General features: G+C 39.4%; 1 protein-coding gene across 1 annotated transcript in view; it reads right to left on the bottom strand.

Annotated features, from left to right (window-relative positions):
* The window catches only part of LOC118415973 (inositol 1,4,5-trisphosphate receptor-like), a 97079-nt gene that overhangs the window by 18011 nt on the left and 63095 nt on the right, over nucleotides 1-15973 (bottom strand). Inside the window, 18 exon segments of the mRNA XM_035820957.1 lie at nucleotides 805-994; nucleotides 1323-1398; nucleotides 1945-2183; nucleotides 3569-3613; nucleotides 5079-5120; nucleotides 5490-5601; nucleotides 6293-6441; nucleotides 8260-8337; nucleotides 8636-8814; nucleotides 10127-10252; nucleotides 10557-10677; nucleotides 11378-11425; nucleotides 12701-12826; nucleotides 13236-13361; nucleotides 14014-14265; nucleotides 14801-15001; nucleotides 15224-15349; nucleotides 15585-15716. Coding sequence (XP_035676850.1) covers nucleotides 805-994; nucleotides 1323-1398; nucleotides 1945-2183; nucleotides 3569-3613; nucleotides 5079-5120; nucleotides 5490-5601; nucleotides 6293-6441; nucleotides 8260-8337; nucleotides 8636-8814; nucleotides 10127-10252; nucleotides 10557-10677; nucleotides 11378-11425; nucleotides 12701-12826; nucleotides 13236-13361; nucleotides 14014-14265; nucleotides 14801-15001; nucleotides 15224-15349; nucleotides 15585-15716 — 2368 coding nt within the window.

The following is a 15973-nucleotide window of genomic DNA, read 5'->3' as shown; positions in this document are numbered from 1 at the left end:
GTACACCCAAAGGTACAGGTCTTGTCAATTATCAAGGCCACAGAACACCGTGCACAGCCACCACAAACCACAACAAAGGGTGAGGCCTATTTCTTACAGTTACATGGCTCAGCTGACAGCCTACGCCTGATGGTGTAATGCCTAAGTTTACCAAAGGCCTTCAATGTGTGGTCAGCTGCCTCTAACAAATCATGCTTTTTAACCCTCTCTCGGTATTTTCTTGGAAAATTCAACACTTGGACCATAGTCCTGTAGACAGATGTTAGATTCTCCTCTGGATGTTCTGTAAGGAACAACCAAAATTATGTGTCTAAATTTTCACGTCACTGATAGTTAGGAAATGGACAATTTTAGCTACGTATTGGTATGACAATAGCGACTGCAAAGACATGATGATATACTAAGGCAACTACTGGTACTTAGATTAGTCATTGTTGAGTTGTATGAACTTTTTTTTAAATGGCAAGGTCATATTATCTGCCATCATGAGTCATGACATTAGTGCAATGATTCTAAAATGTCATTCTTACCAGTACTGTTACTGTTATTGCACAAGATTCTCTATGGGTGACCATAAACTGAGCCAACACCAGCGTTATATACCAAATTCCGTGGTGGATTAAAATTGAGAGTTGTTAGTGTTGTACATGTAAACATATCTAACTGGGAAAGAGAAACAAGGTAATTTTTTCACATAATAAACCAGCAGCAAACTACATCCTCCAAACATACTACATGTACATGTATGTAACTTATCATCAAGGCCAATGTAAGACGGCTTCATGTACACAGTACCGGTACTACCTTTCTTCATTTTTGCTGGTGTGTCCTTCACTGCCACATCTTTGTTGTCCTTGTTGCCTGACAGACTGTCGCCGGTGCTAACAGTGACTGTGGCCTTGATCTCCTGCTGAGACTCCCTCATCCGGTCATAGAAAACCTTAAAGAACTTCTCTGCCTTCCCCTCATCCCGCAGGTGGTTCAGGAAAGATTTCTGGAGAAAGAAATATGATCACTCTCTTAATGATGTTAATCACAGGTATCAAGTATAATGAAAGCTACATATCTTACTAGTATATCTAGGATGTGAACTGTCTTCTTCAATGTACTTTAAAGTGTTTGAGTTGTGATTAAGTGCCAAGTAGCGGTTTAGTGCTTATGGACCAAAAAATCATTCTCAAAGTGAAATTTTCTGCAAGGAAAGTGTGGCTTTCTGTTCAAAATTAGTCCAAGTGAGAAACAACACATACAAAACTCAAATAATATCATTGACAACTTTAAGTTATCTTTCACAGATGTTGACTAATGTTTAGCGAGCTCACCTGTATGGTGCTGTTGCCACCCTCCAGTAATGCTATCCCAAGCTCCACTGCTTCCTCAAACACCCTGTTGCTGGTGCTGTGCAACACAGTTGTCAGCAGGCTGTTATAAACCTCATAATTACTGCAACCATTGATTTTTCTCAAAAATACTCTTTTGTCGTGGATGACCAAAAGTTGTCAGTTGAACTCCACACTTTTTGTGTAAGAGATTATGGGTGGATTTTTAAGATTACCAGTCAATTGTCTAAATGAACAGGTCAACAAATATCATCCCTCTGTCATTGACGTCATTCATGCAACCGTAACTTACAACAGATAAGCATTTCTTTAATAATTTACTTTGTAGTATAGTAACTAGGTACCCATCTGAATCTGTTGTAACATGCTCAAGGTATCTCCTCGAACATGAGACCCTCATTTGACGTCCATTCCGAAAGACGAATGCAGTTCCAACCAGGATGCCCTTCCCTAGATTTGAATCGGTGTGTCCCAGTTACCCGCTAGGTGGAACCTGCAGCTCAATTATGAGGCTGCTACCAATTGAGCTGCAGGGGCACCGTAAACATTCCATTATAAAATTAGTCCCTTTAAATGATGTCCTGTGTCTGAAGGTCATTCCTACCTATTGATGACCAAGTCTGTGACCAGAAGCGATGCCCCCTCTCTGTCCAAGTGGCACTGCACCTCCGCCAGGGACATCTCTGCCCTCCCCACCATCTGTGCCCCAGGGGCGGGGTTGGCCACAGACGGGCGCTGGGGCGGCTGCGCATTCGGAGATCCGCTCTCCTTGCGGTTGCGGTCTGCTCGCGGGTGCTGCTTTCCGTAGTACCGTGTCAACAAGCTGCTGCGTAACTTGTCTCCCTGGAGCGGGGGGTTAAATGGAGTGATGGTTTATTCTACTTTCAGAAGATTTGGTACATATAAAATCATCTCCATCTTCATCAGTTTTTGAAATAATATGCAGAAAGTTTGAATACAGGATGACAAAAAGGTTTGTGGGATTCATCATTGTTAGCAGTATCCATTTATTACTTTTCATCCCCAAACATTTTTTTTCTTTGAACCTGCACTCAAATGTCCAGATGCATTACCACAATGTGCATTCAATGCTGAAATGTGGTCAGTGACAAAAACAACAATACAATGAATAACAACACATGGCCTTGATCAACCATGTTGATGAAGCTGAAATGTTAGATGCAGAGATGTAAACTGTGACAATGTGTTATATGGCAGCAGAGGAGGAGAAAAATATGCACTACATGGCATCCTGGAAGGAACTACTGGACTCAACTACTGGATACTATTACAGTACTACTAGATGAAATGGTACAAGGAAGTAAAAGGAAGGTGATTAATTCATGAAGATACAAGTTGAATAGATGATGCGGTATCTGCATGCGGACCGGACATTTCAACTTTTGACAAAATTCATGGACATACCATTCATAAAATGACAATGTTAAGCATGTTGATGTAAGATTAAATATCAAGAATTGCAATTGTTAAATCTTTGGACAAAACTCTGTAAAGGGATGTTGCAGAAGTCTTCAATGATGACAAACTTGTATATGATACTGTATATTTTGCTATGTTTTATTTGTCAGACACTAAAAGCAATGAAAACTATCAGATTTTGAGTACACACATTTTAACTACAGTAACTACAGTAAAGAATGTTATTTGTTATTTCCATGCCAGCACAAACACACGACCATGCAGTGAACCACAAGTTAGATTTTTTTGCTATTAATATTGTGCATACAAATTAGTGGGTGAGATCAACTACATGCAACATGTTTCAGAACAAAATATCCATTTTCAGCCTTCAAAATTATATGTTGATATTGATATGGTTCCTCCAAAAAGGAGTATACAACTCAACTCAAACTGTAAGGCAACCAAATGGATACTTTATCCGGAAAAACTCATACTGTCACATTGTTGTAGTTAATTCTATCATCTATTCTAACATCTATTCTATATCAATAGGAGTGTTTGTTAAATACACATATTATACTCTATACTTTAATAGAGGCTAAGCGCTCTGAGAGTTCAACTTGCTTAGACACAGCTTTATCTTTATAAACACATCCTGATTAAACAAAAAGTTTCTGAAATTGTTTGGTCAATGATAGTAACCTAATAAGTAATGGCCAGGTGGTCGCTTCTGATACAGGTATTTTCCAGGCATTTTTTGTTCTCATTGAACTCTCTGGCAGCACCAGCTTCTGTTCAACCCTTACCCTCTTCGCATCATCAATTTGCTTCTTTGACTGTTCATCCCGAGGCTTTGTAACCATGGCAATGGAAGCATGCAAAGAATGACACAGCAAGTTAGTATAAAACACCTGAGGTGTGCAGAAGAGCCACCTACCAGATCTTCCCTAGCCTGCAGCTCCCCTTGCTGCCCACAGCAGGCAGCAGAAGAGGGGTGAGAGCAAGCAGTGAGGAAGCAGATGAGAGAAAAATGAAGCTCAACACAGGAAGAACATTAGTCTACATAGCCCCACAGAAATTTCAGGACAAAACAGAAAGCACTCTAAGTTATTTGAAAGCCACTACAACTTTTTGAAGAAGAGAGTTCAATTATTTTTGTAAAACATTTGCCTTGTGTATCTGGCACATTAACTGGAATTAATCTTTCTAAAAAATCTTGTAGACAGCATTACTGCTGGCAACAGATGTGTAGGATCAAAGTAAGAATTGTTACTTCAAAAATTGGTTATTATCTGCAGTTGAACAAGAAATTTTTATTGTTTAAGTGCCGAGAACTTTACTACAGCAGAATAGAGTTCACAGAGAAGTAGGGAAAGATGCCAAGCAAAGCTGTAATTGCTGGTAGTGGCTATAGCCATGGTATACATGTACATGTGGTAAATGGTTCATTCATCACAGTCCTTGCTTTCCCTTTACAAAACTACTGTTCAGAACATGTTAGCGATGTATCTCAAAAGTAGACTTGCTATATCATACATAATCTAACCAGATGGCACAAGCATAAGCTGTGCATATTGTTGCTTGCATCATCTGAAGGCTTAAATGTACTTAAGGACTACTGTACTGGTGAGATTAGAAGTATAACATATAACACTGAGTCACTGTAGTACAACACAAGTGCACAATCTACCTACTATATAACATACATGCACACTACAAGCTGGTTTTGGGTGCAAGTGTCATGACATGAACATGACATCTAAGCTTACATTTTTCACGATACCAACAGTTCCTGCTAAAATAAGCTCCATTTTCCAGCCAATTTGGACATAAGTCATGTGTGCAGCCAAAGAAAAGCTCGATTTTAAAAATCCTTCTTCATCTGAGAGCTATACATATTGTTTTTCCCAAAACCATCTTGTGGCTGACTCACAATACAGTGTCAATACATATAACACAACAACAATCTGCTGTTAGTACGTCAAACACAAAGCAACAACAACATGTGGGGGACAGACTCTGTCGTGAAGTTCCCAAAGCAGTGTTACATGTCTGCATGCTGAATTGTTGTCTGTTTATTGTCAGGCACTATGGCCCATAAGAACGGTGAACCTTCCAATTTTAACTTTCTCCCTATTGATGCAGTCTTTAGGCACCAAATTTGCGTTGGTTTCAGGGTCAGGTAGTAGGGAGAACGTTTGTCTTAATTGTAAAACTAAAATTGAATCCAGTGACCTAAAACAGACAGGAACTTTTGAGTCAAGCCCGTCGGGGTTAGGGGTTACGTCACACAAGGCAATATGTTAGTTGGTGCACCTTCATCGTTGTGAACAGATCTTCCCCCTCTACAGGATAGATCTACCAGCCGCATGCACAAATGGGAGAGACAATCAACAAGCCAATTACATGCTGGAAGGAAACATGGCAAAACATGGCAAGAACAATCATAGCTGTCAGTAGTGACATGAAATAATCATGGAAAAGTAAGATGGACAGATGTAAGCTACGGCAATCTCCAAGATATATCTGTTCATGCTCTAAAAGGAACAGTATTCAACTCTATAGAAGTAGCAACCACTAGAAGAAATGTGCATGTAAAGGAGCATGCTGTGGCATGCTAAAGGTCTGAAATCAAGGCTCACTTTTGACTTTATGAAAGGCTTATTATAGAGCAGAATCTATCTCGATGCAAAGGCAATAATAAGAATGTGCCTGAGATTGTTTTACCTTTTCTCCATAGTCAATGTCTGTGGTCATCATTTCCTTGAGAGTTTGCAGCACCTTGATGCACAGTTTCTCCTCCTTCTCTTCTAGCAGCCTCTCCGTGTGTTTGATAAGTCTATTGAAAAGAAAAATACAAAATGAGTGCACAAAGTGCTGTTGGCTATTTAGTAGGGGTCGGGTTTAGAGTCTTTGCAGCTTCAAATTACTAATTCTGTACAAGCTGACTGGGTAGTACAAATGATAGGTGCTTGCAGGGGTCAAAACAATCAAGGCCATTGTAAGCCAGATACAACACTGTAACAATGTACATGCTGGTCCATTAGAGACAAAATGTGTTCACAGCACTAATTTCAGCACCATGGAAAGTGCAACACAAACATAGACAATTTCATAGTTTACTTAACTATAAAAACACCATTGACTTTCATTAATAGGCTACCAGCTGTTACTATGTGAACATGCAACATTTTGTAATTGATGCATTTTTATCTGAAGACAAAAGACATATAATGCACATGTCCTTGCATTAAAGAAATCCAGATACATGTATGTCATATTGCTTGGTTAATCACAAAGATACTTTTCAGTGAAACGTAAGATGGAAGGTATAGTGTAGGCAGTAGCTTTGCTGATGGCCGTTTCAACAATGATATTGAGGCTATTTAGTGACAATTCAATATAGATGGTGACAGAGTGTTTAATGATGTAACAAGCAATGCATCCTGTCAAAGTGAATAAAAGCTGCATCATTTTAGTCTGTCCTGTCATACTTCCAATGAAGCAGTCTAAAGTCTTGAGGTTCTTACTTGGAGATGAATCCGCCAGATTCACAGTTCTGTCTGGCCTCCGATCCCGGTGGGAACAGCAGCTCGGGTCTGTGCAGCACGTCCACCAGCACGGACAGCTCCGCCTGGACCAGCGGCCGCAGCTGGTCCTCCAGCAAGGACACAATGTCCTACAGAAGGAACAGCACAACCTTCAAACTGAGGCTTTACCAGCAGGTGGAATATCTGCCTTCTTTAGGTTACCATGCATGCATGTACATTCCAGTGAAATATCATTGACAAACATTGAAGTACAAGTCAAGGGAAGATTTTTTCTGAAAATGGGCGTGGGCTTGTAACTCTCAATGATGTCATACTAATTTGCATAGGATTGCGATAAGGTACTACCTGAAAGAAAAATTAAGGGTCATATTAAGAATGGTTTTCAAAAACACCCCAAAATTTCTCAGCCACTGCTTTTGTCCTCATTTCATTCTCAGCCCACAAATTATATTAAAAGCTTTTTTCTTCCAAAAATGTACATGTATGTATTGTGGCAATTTGAACTGAACACATTTGAGTGCCTACATGTAATGCATTTCATGAAGAAAATTATCTCACTTCTTTGGGCTTGCAATGACTAGGCATCTTTATGTCATTTAACTATAACAACCATTTACCTGCTAAGTGTATAAAATATTACTGTAAATCTCTATACTTAAAGCTGGATATGGAATAGACAGTCAGGAAATCATAGTTATACAAAAAAGTCCTTAAATTGTATTTCTATGACCAATGCCTCCTTTATTGCAACCACTGAGGGGAAATTCTCTTTTCTTCATATCAATAAGATGGGTCCATCCAAAGACACATTTACAAGAAATTCCTATAAGGTCAGATATAACACAATGACAATGTCATGCTGTGCATGTGCTATACACATCAGGAATACAGGCTCGTGCAAGAATGGGACAGACAGCAGCAGGCAAAGCTTGGAACTAGGGATGTTTTATATTTAGGGATATTGCACCAGACCCTTTTTCTAAGATACTTGTAAGAAATGAAATATGTCCTGACAAAGTCACAGTCATTTTAGATGATAACATCTATCAGGTTAGACTTACTACCTTAAGTGATATCATCACTTTCCTCCCATAGTCTTTTAAAGATACATCTGAACAAGGTTGTGGAAAAATAAAACTTTCAAATTCAGGACAACCAGAGACTATCTTTGCTGTAGACTTGTGCAGACAATGAATTTACCTAAATGGGCAGAAACCATTTATTTCTATAGTTGATGTGGTTTGCATTTTAAAGTGTAAATATGTGTGAGCTATGAAGCTTTCTGCACATTGGTTAAGACTCTGGGGATCTTGCGGAACAGTCAGGATTCAGCAAAGCATTTTTAAAAAAGCAGTTGGGGATGAAAAAGCTAAACGTTTCTGTTGCTTTGCTACATGGCAGGTTGTTACTTTCTGCCTGGTGGCGTTAACATACCGGCAACATGCTGTCTGGGTCTGCTGAAAAGGAGTTTCTTGGCTTGATGACCGAAGAGAGAAGAGGGCAGAGAAGATAAGGAAAGCATTTCATGATTCATGCAAGAAAAGGCTGTGCAGTATGCAGCACCTGAGAGAAAACATGCTTCAATAACAGATGACAAAATTAGAGACATTTTTAATGAGTTGGTGCATTAAACAACATAAGGAAGCAAAGCTAAAAGAACATTAAGTTATGTACCACTAACTATAGTAGAGGGACATTAATGTTTTCTTCCATTAAGCTCCAAGCCTTTAATCACTGTCACTAGCCCGAGACCCCAACATATTACGGCTGATGAGTTTCTTCGTCACCTTAAGCAAAAAGCGTGAGAGGACGAAAAGACTCGGCCAGTATAATAGGTTTGGGTACCAGGCCACACTGTCACATGTTGTGAGCAGCAAGTCTAGTACAAAACATGATGTTGTCTTCCTGACTATGATTTTGCTAGTTCTGCAGGTAGGCAGTGCTACCTGTGGCAGGTTTTTGGTTGTTAGCTCCACAATCCGCCTGTTGGCAGCCATGGGAGGAGGCACCAAGTCCTGCCACTGCTGACTCAGGGAGGTGAGAGGAAAGGAAAGATGAGAAAAACTAGAAAAGCAAGAAGAATGAATAACAAGAACAGAAGTGGACAAGTTCTGGCTAGTTGTTCATGGCAGCTAATGTTGTTACTGCATCTGATAACACTGAACCCAAAAAAAGTTCACCATGTTGGCAGTTAGTCACTAAATCGGTGTCAAGTGTTGTTGATCCTTCACATTATGCTCTTTCTCTCTAGCCTTTATTTTTACTTCACCAACATAGTTCAATAAAGAATCACGGAGAAACCTTTGCCACATACACACTGACCTGCAACCCTTCAATAATGCTCCTGGTGTCCCGTGAAATGGCCATGATGGAGTCTCGTCTGGACGAGCCACGCGTACTCAGCCACTTACGGGATGTGGCCATGAGGAGTTGGGACTTGGAGAACAGTGTGTTCACCTGGCTGTCCAAGTCCACAGGGATGGCTATGCCACGGTTCTTGGCTACAGGAAAAGTCATTACACGAGTTAGGTATATGTGTTAACAAACAGTTAATCTTTTATGATTACACAAACTGTGAAACGTAGAAGTAGTACACATGTCTGTGTGGGATGGCCATTTTTCAGCCAACACAAAAGCGACACAGGCAACAATGAAGTTCCAGGCTGAAAAGAATGATGTCATCAGTACGATGCCTGTTGATTCAGAAATGGTAGATGAAAATAAAAGACTTGAGTTTGAAGTAGAAGTCATAATGGTAGATGACTGAGTAGGAATCATGGATTCACAGCAGCAGAATCTTGACAGTCTGGCTGAAATATTCACTGACATGTACCAACAGTTGATACCTGCCAGTGAAGGCATCATACCGAAATAAAAAATACTACATATAAAACTACACAATAACTTGATGGCACTCATTTTTCATGCTGACCACAACCACTGCATCCTTTGGCAACAATATGGTCAATGCATGTCTTCTACAAATGTACAAATTCACACTTCTGTACATGCACCAGGTGGTGGCCATGATGGGTATGTTGTAAGTTCTTGGACTTTAGTTCTTTTACAACACGCATATGATGTTTCATCAAACCTTGGCATGTACATCATCAAAGTGCTTTCTTTACGTGCAGTAAAAATATATTTGTTGTTCAGCAAGCCCAAGCAAAAGCAATTAGTGTGCAAATTTATATGCATGCCTGATGAACATGTATGCTGCAGAATTTTCTTTCGTTGGATTGTGGTTCATTTCAACCATTTCCTACACAATTCTGACTCAAAGATTGCCTACAGCTTTACACTGTTGCAGAACAGTTTCCTGTTAGGCCTAGGGAGTGAGAGAAATAACCATGCAACCAAATGAATAATTACTGAGGCTGACCAAAATATGGGTATTCGGAGCGAGTCTGTCTAGTCAAATCAATGAAGAACTGTATGTGTGAGCAGGATTAATTTTTTTCAGACTTTTGACAGAATATATTTTGACTTTCGTTGAAGAGGTTCATCAGTCACGTGTGTATATTTTGACTTATTATTTATGTCATTAGACAATCAAACTTTTGATTACAAGATTTGATTACAAGATTTGATAAAGTTGCAAATGTTGAATATCTAAGACAAAAAAGGAAAGAGAAGACTGGCTGAATTGTGATTTGATTGGAATCACATTTTTTGAAATTCAGAAAAGCTGGTTTAAAGGTCCCTGGATATATCTGTAAGTCAGGAAAGTAAATTTTCACATTAATGACAGACAAGTTAGTTTACTAGATGATTTTTCGTGCATCCAGGGACAGATGTAAACAGTAGGTATACATTCTGCTATGCTGTTCCCACCAACGATGGATCTGGAAGATTCGCGCCACATCTCTCGTCTAGACCTGGTAGGCATGTTGATATGGGCGCCTAAGTCTACAGGCACCAACATGTTCCTTTTCTTCACTACAAAGAACAACAATGAGCACAAGGTCTGTTACGGTTTTTGTCTAGACGTTTTTCTTGAGAACAGATTGCAAGAAAAGACTGACAACATTTCATCTTGGCATTCATCAAGAAAGAACGACAGTTACGTACCAACTATAAGTTAAAGGTTCATCAACTCCCATTTCAGTACAAGAATTTGAAATGATCAGGACGTTTTGTACATGTACAAATTCACTGCTTTATTGGTCAGCTTTAAGCATAAGCACAAGCTGTGCAGCAAATACCACACTTAACACTCATATAAAAATATATCCTGGATTACCTATTTCTGTCAGGGTTTTGATGCATGTCTCCACCATGCAGCGCTGCTGTGTATTCAGCCATGTACACTGCGACACACGATACGCTCCAGACAGCAGTTGGACGAAGATTGGCTGTCGGGTCTTTGGAAAAACGAATAGAAAAGGGGAAGAAAAATAGCATATTTAATACGGCTGGCATCACATTTTGTTTCTATTATATAGTAATCACTGTGTTTCCTCAGAGGCAGCCTGAAAGAAGACATGGTGACCAATAACCTTTCACTGTTTAAAGTACACCCTCCAAAGTGACTGGTAATTTTGATTTCAATTACAGGCTAAAATGTATATTCAGATGTGGACAGTGTGGCAATTTGTAACATGGATTGGTGCAAATAGCAACACTGAAGATTCTTAAAATGTTTCTTTATGAGAACCTTGACAGTCTGGGAAATACATTATACTTTATACACGCCCTATAATCAAACAATATTGTTACCTAACAGCAATATATTATGATGTTAAGTATACATAATTCTTCAATATTTCTCAAAACATATTGTTTAATTGTTACAGACTGAAAACCCTTGGGGGAAATTGCATGAAGTGATATTCTGTGCTTCTTAACATTGTGTGCAAAAAGTTGAAAAAGAGACAACACAGGGAGAATTGCAAATTACTTAAAAGCAGTTATGTGCAAGTGAAGTGCAAACAGCACAAAAAGAAGGCACAATTACGTCTTAACATGTGCATGGTAGAAGTAATGAAGGAATGCTTTAAAAGTGAGGGACAGAATGGTTTACTTAGCTATGGTTGGCAACAGTGCAACATGTACAGTACTTACGAAAAACATACTATTGACTACAGCACGAAGCTGGGGGCTGAGAAACACCTGGTATAGGTCAAAGCACACAAACAAACAAAACAAACAAACAGAAAAAAAGATAATGTCATGAAATAGGTGTAATGAGCATGATCTACAAATAAAAAAGACATAACAAAAATTCAAGATCTCATGGACTAAAACAGTCTGAAACTTTAACCAATCTTGTTATTGAGACAGACAGACAAACAGACAGACAGACAGACAAGCTGACAGACACACAAGTACAACAAACATATACCTCTCAAACAGGACCATTCTCGTGCACTCCGTGAGAAAGAAGCACATACTTACACAAGCATTTAAGTCCATGCAAAGCCAACAGTAGGGAAAGTGTGAGTATATAAAAACAGCATAGCTAAGCTCAAGGCAAGTTGAAAATTCCCTTTTCACCTGAGTCTAGTTGTGATAGCACAATATACCAAAAATAAATTCTGTCCTTCAAATATAGATAAGAGATACTCTTTTTTTCCTTTAAATCTGATGTTATAGTGATTTCATTATAAGCAAACTCAGCTCAGTGAGCAGTATGTGCTGCCACAGCTCAAGTTCTTGCCTTAGGCACAGCAATAACAGTTGTTTACATCAGTGTCAGGGGTAATGACTCAGAGGTATATGTGTTCATGTATCCCTGGCACTGAGATAAACAAGCTTTACACATGCAGGTGGAACAGAACGTGAACAAGGCAGAGCAATCATGCTGCAAAACCCTGTCAGCGCTGCACACATTCTCCAACCAGTCACAGAACTCAACAGTCTGTGTACACCAAGCAAAACTGTCTTTCAAAGACTGTGTTCTAAATGCTGACCTTCTCCAACTACAGGTATCTTAAGCCATAAAATATTGACAGAAGACAACCTAGTTACATGTACATTCATAGTAATGATCTATAACCTGTAATGGCCATGTGTTATAAGATAACATTCAGAGTTGGATGCAGGCCACATCAACATCTTTGAAAGAAATTTAATATGCTTTAGTGGTGACAGTCCAAGAAGAAAAGATGCATAACCTTTGATCATTGTACAAAAAGCACCATAACTGCATTTTAGCTGCCATCGAGCATACACTTCTAAGGAAACTTTTTCCTCCTATCTGACTTTCCTACCCCCTTAAAAATCCAGTTCCATAAAAGTGAATCAGATGAGAAACATTTTTAACATAAAAGTGAATCAAATGAGAAACACTTAACATTATATGACACAGGTAGTGACCAGAAAGGAGAAAGCTACGTCCTGCCAGTGCTCCTGTTGGACACACAACCAGCCAGTGGTACCACCTACCTGAACTGTGGTGCTCTGGTCTGAGAAGGGGGAGCTGAAGAACATGGTGATGATGTTCATGATGGTGTTGGTGACGTAATGCTCTAGAACTGGGTCGGCGTGGTTACGATCTGTGGCTTTGCAAACCTGGAAAGAGAGGAAACGTTAGTTTTCGAAGAAGAATGTAGTGTACCTTTGTGACATCTACTTTCTTTTGGTAGGTCTTCATTATCAACGGCATCTTGATGAGAGCAAAAGAAATATTAAGTTAATTCACAGTGCTTTTCAACAATTTTAGAAATAGTAACAACATCATTTTGGACTGACTAACTTTAGTAATTCATATTCAACAGAGTCAGGCAGACAAGGTTACTTTGTATGTCACAGCAAGAATTAATACAATGCAGGCTGCATTTCCTTTGCTGTAGAAACATAGTGCTCGCCTATGACCTGGCATTAAAAAAATGATAGGTAAGGACTTGTATGTGCTTTTGCACAATGCCATACTGTGTAATTTATATCTATGCAGTAAAGAATGATGAGTAGTTTTACACACCGTGGCCATGTCGACAAGGAAGTTCTCAAACAAAGTCCACATGTGGTTGCTGGTATAGATCTCCTTCATCTCCACCTCAGTGTCCACATAGCAGTGGTTCAGGAAGTTGATGTAAGCATCTTTAACCTATAGACACCGGAAGGAAGTTTTTATCCACTGAGAGATTTCTGATTGCTTGCAATACATCTCAGGGCTCGAAATTCATTTTTGTGATGCACCTAACCTAAAAATTGGGTGCACCATATAATTTTTGGGTGCACCACATAGAATTAAGTAGAATTAGGTAGAAAAACCTAATTACAAACCTTACTGCTCCTCTTCTGAGCACCTAAAATTTTGATGGACCCAACTTCAAATTCTTAAACACATACTATGACAAACATTTTATTACATTTCTAACACTTGGATATCATGTCAAGCAAGTGTAGTGACACAGCATTCAAAAGGCAGATGTTAAGCAGTATGGCAAAATTGTGTCTTAAGTAACCACACATGGCCAGTCCTCTGGTACACATTCTTAACCAACTTTCTACCAAATGGCTTTATTCGAACCCAGCCTAACCTCGGTACCAAGTTAGTGGTATCTGGGCAAAATGAGTTTGATGAGGGTGTGTGCTCTGCAGCTGTACTATTGCTAAATTGTCATCATTTGAACAGTATGTTACAACCCAGTAAAAAAAAGATATAGCTCTTTTGGTATATTATCATGATTTGTACAGTATGTTTTAACCCAGTAAAACATAAGAAATAACTCAGGAAACTGCAAAGCTCCTCCTACCTCAGGTAGACAGTCCGGATGCACCACCACCCTGCTGATATCATCCAGAGGGAGCAGGGAGTGGCACTTGATCTCTGTGTACACGTTCTTGCCCTCGGTGCACAGCCCCAGCAGCTGCACCAGGTTGATGTGGTACATCAGAGGGCTGCTCAGCTGTCTCTTCTCTCGCTCCGACCGCATCATCTCGATCAGGGTGTTGAAGGACGACCTGTCGTTATAGAACAGCAGGACGTCTTCTCCTACATTCACCAACTGCCAGGAGGGAATGGAAATTGATCAAATGAGAAACTTCATTATACTACAAGTTAAGACCTGCAACTATGTATTGTATCATCGTTATATCTTATGTTCTAAGACTTACTTTTATTTGTATCAGTATCAGCATATTGACATTCAACATGATTTTCAATGGAAACATTTTTTCAAGGCAATTTCAAAACTTTTGGCAATGTAATGCATTTGTACAGGCCGTTGGTAGTTCATTTTTTATTTCATCTTGTTTTCTATCACATATTTCCAGGTCAGTATGCAATGTGACCTGACAATATTTTACCCCAATGTCCAATTTATGCCATAATAGATTATGCAATTATGCAAATGCTATTTATAATGGAGTGAATTGGAAATGGTTTGGGTTTTCAGAATTTTATGCAAATCCCAGACTTATGCCAATGGCTGTGATACCATTGGTTGGTGTCTACTGTATTTGAGAATATGCTTAAATATGATACAAGAACTCTTACACGCTAGATAATCTATGTACAACAAATGGAAATCTCTGTCCTACCTCTGCCATGACCATGTCTTGACATTTCCTGATGTATTGTCCCTCTGCTTTCACAATGGTCTGTAGGAACTTCAGATACTGCACATGGCGACCGTGGGTCTCGATGCAGTGAACAAAGTGCTGCACCACTCTCTCTGTCACTTCATTGCACAGCATGCTGTTGTCCATGAATATGTGTCTCATAGTTTCTGCCTCCAAGAGCTAAGAAAATGAGTGTCAAAGTGAAAAAAGGTACCAACTTATGATGCTTTGTCTATAATTTATCATTGATTAATTCTTTTATTCCTTCCTTATTTACTTCAATCATTTATCTGGTACTACGGTACTCAGCAACTATAATTTTCATGGATGAATAGAAATTTACAACCTTCCAACTCTACTTTTTATATTAAATCAGATGTACTTAAAACTGGATGAGCATACCCCAGGAGTCAGGAACAGGTCCACATGTTTGTGTAGCAGTGCCTGATTGGCTGGATTTCCTTGGCAGAACTTCTGAAGGAACTCATGGGCTAACCGCATGATCTCGTTCATCCTGGTGTCTTCCTTCTGCAATGCCAAAGAAAATCATTACGTTCTGAAAGAAACCCTTTAAGTGTCCTACAACCAGTATAACGTTATCAGTATGAATGAAAAGTTATTAGGTTACAGTTCCAACCGTTGTTTTGTAATTCAACATACACTTGTCAATGATCTTTTGCAAACAGAGATTCTATGGAACTAAGACATATGTAGTGTACATACAGATATTTTTTTTGTTTTGATGTAGGAATAGTTCCATTACCTTATCAAAGGGGATCTGGAGGAGTTCCAGTACAACACTGTGGGCTCCCATGTTCCTCAGCAGACGCTGCTCGTGTTTACGGTTCTTCCCGCTGGACTGGTGGACGCAAAGCTGGCTCAGGCGAATCAGAACCTGCAAAAAGTTTCACCAAAACATTTACCTTCCTCCACGGAACTACATTCACATCGGTAGACATGTACAGACTCAACACTAATTTAGGTCTATCAAAATTAGCTGTTCAGCCAAGAAAAGAGACTATGAGACTGCATGTGACAGCAGCTACAGGTACGTGAAGTCGAATCTGCCATTTTGTCCGACCAATTGTTGAATCAATTTTTTTTTCTGGCTGAGACGTTCCACTCAGGGAGTTCATCATCATCATATCGTTC

Source organism: Branchiostoma floridae, chromosome 5, assembly GCF_000003815.2.
Source record: "Branchiostoma floridae strain S238N-H82 chromosome 5, Bfl_VNyyK, whole genome shotgun sequence".
Classification (NCBI taxonomy): domain Eukaryota; kingdom Metazoa; phylum Chordata; class Leptocardii; order Amphioxiformes; family Branchiostomatidae; genus Branchiostoma; species Branchiostoma floridae.
This window is presented reverse-complemented; position numbering and strand designations above follow the sequence as displayed.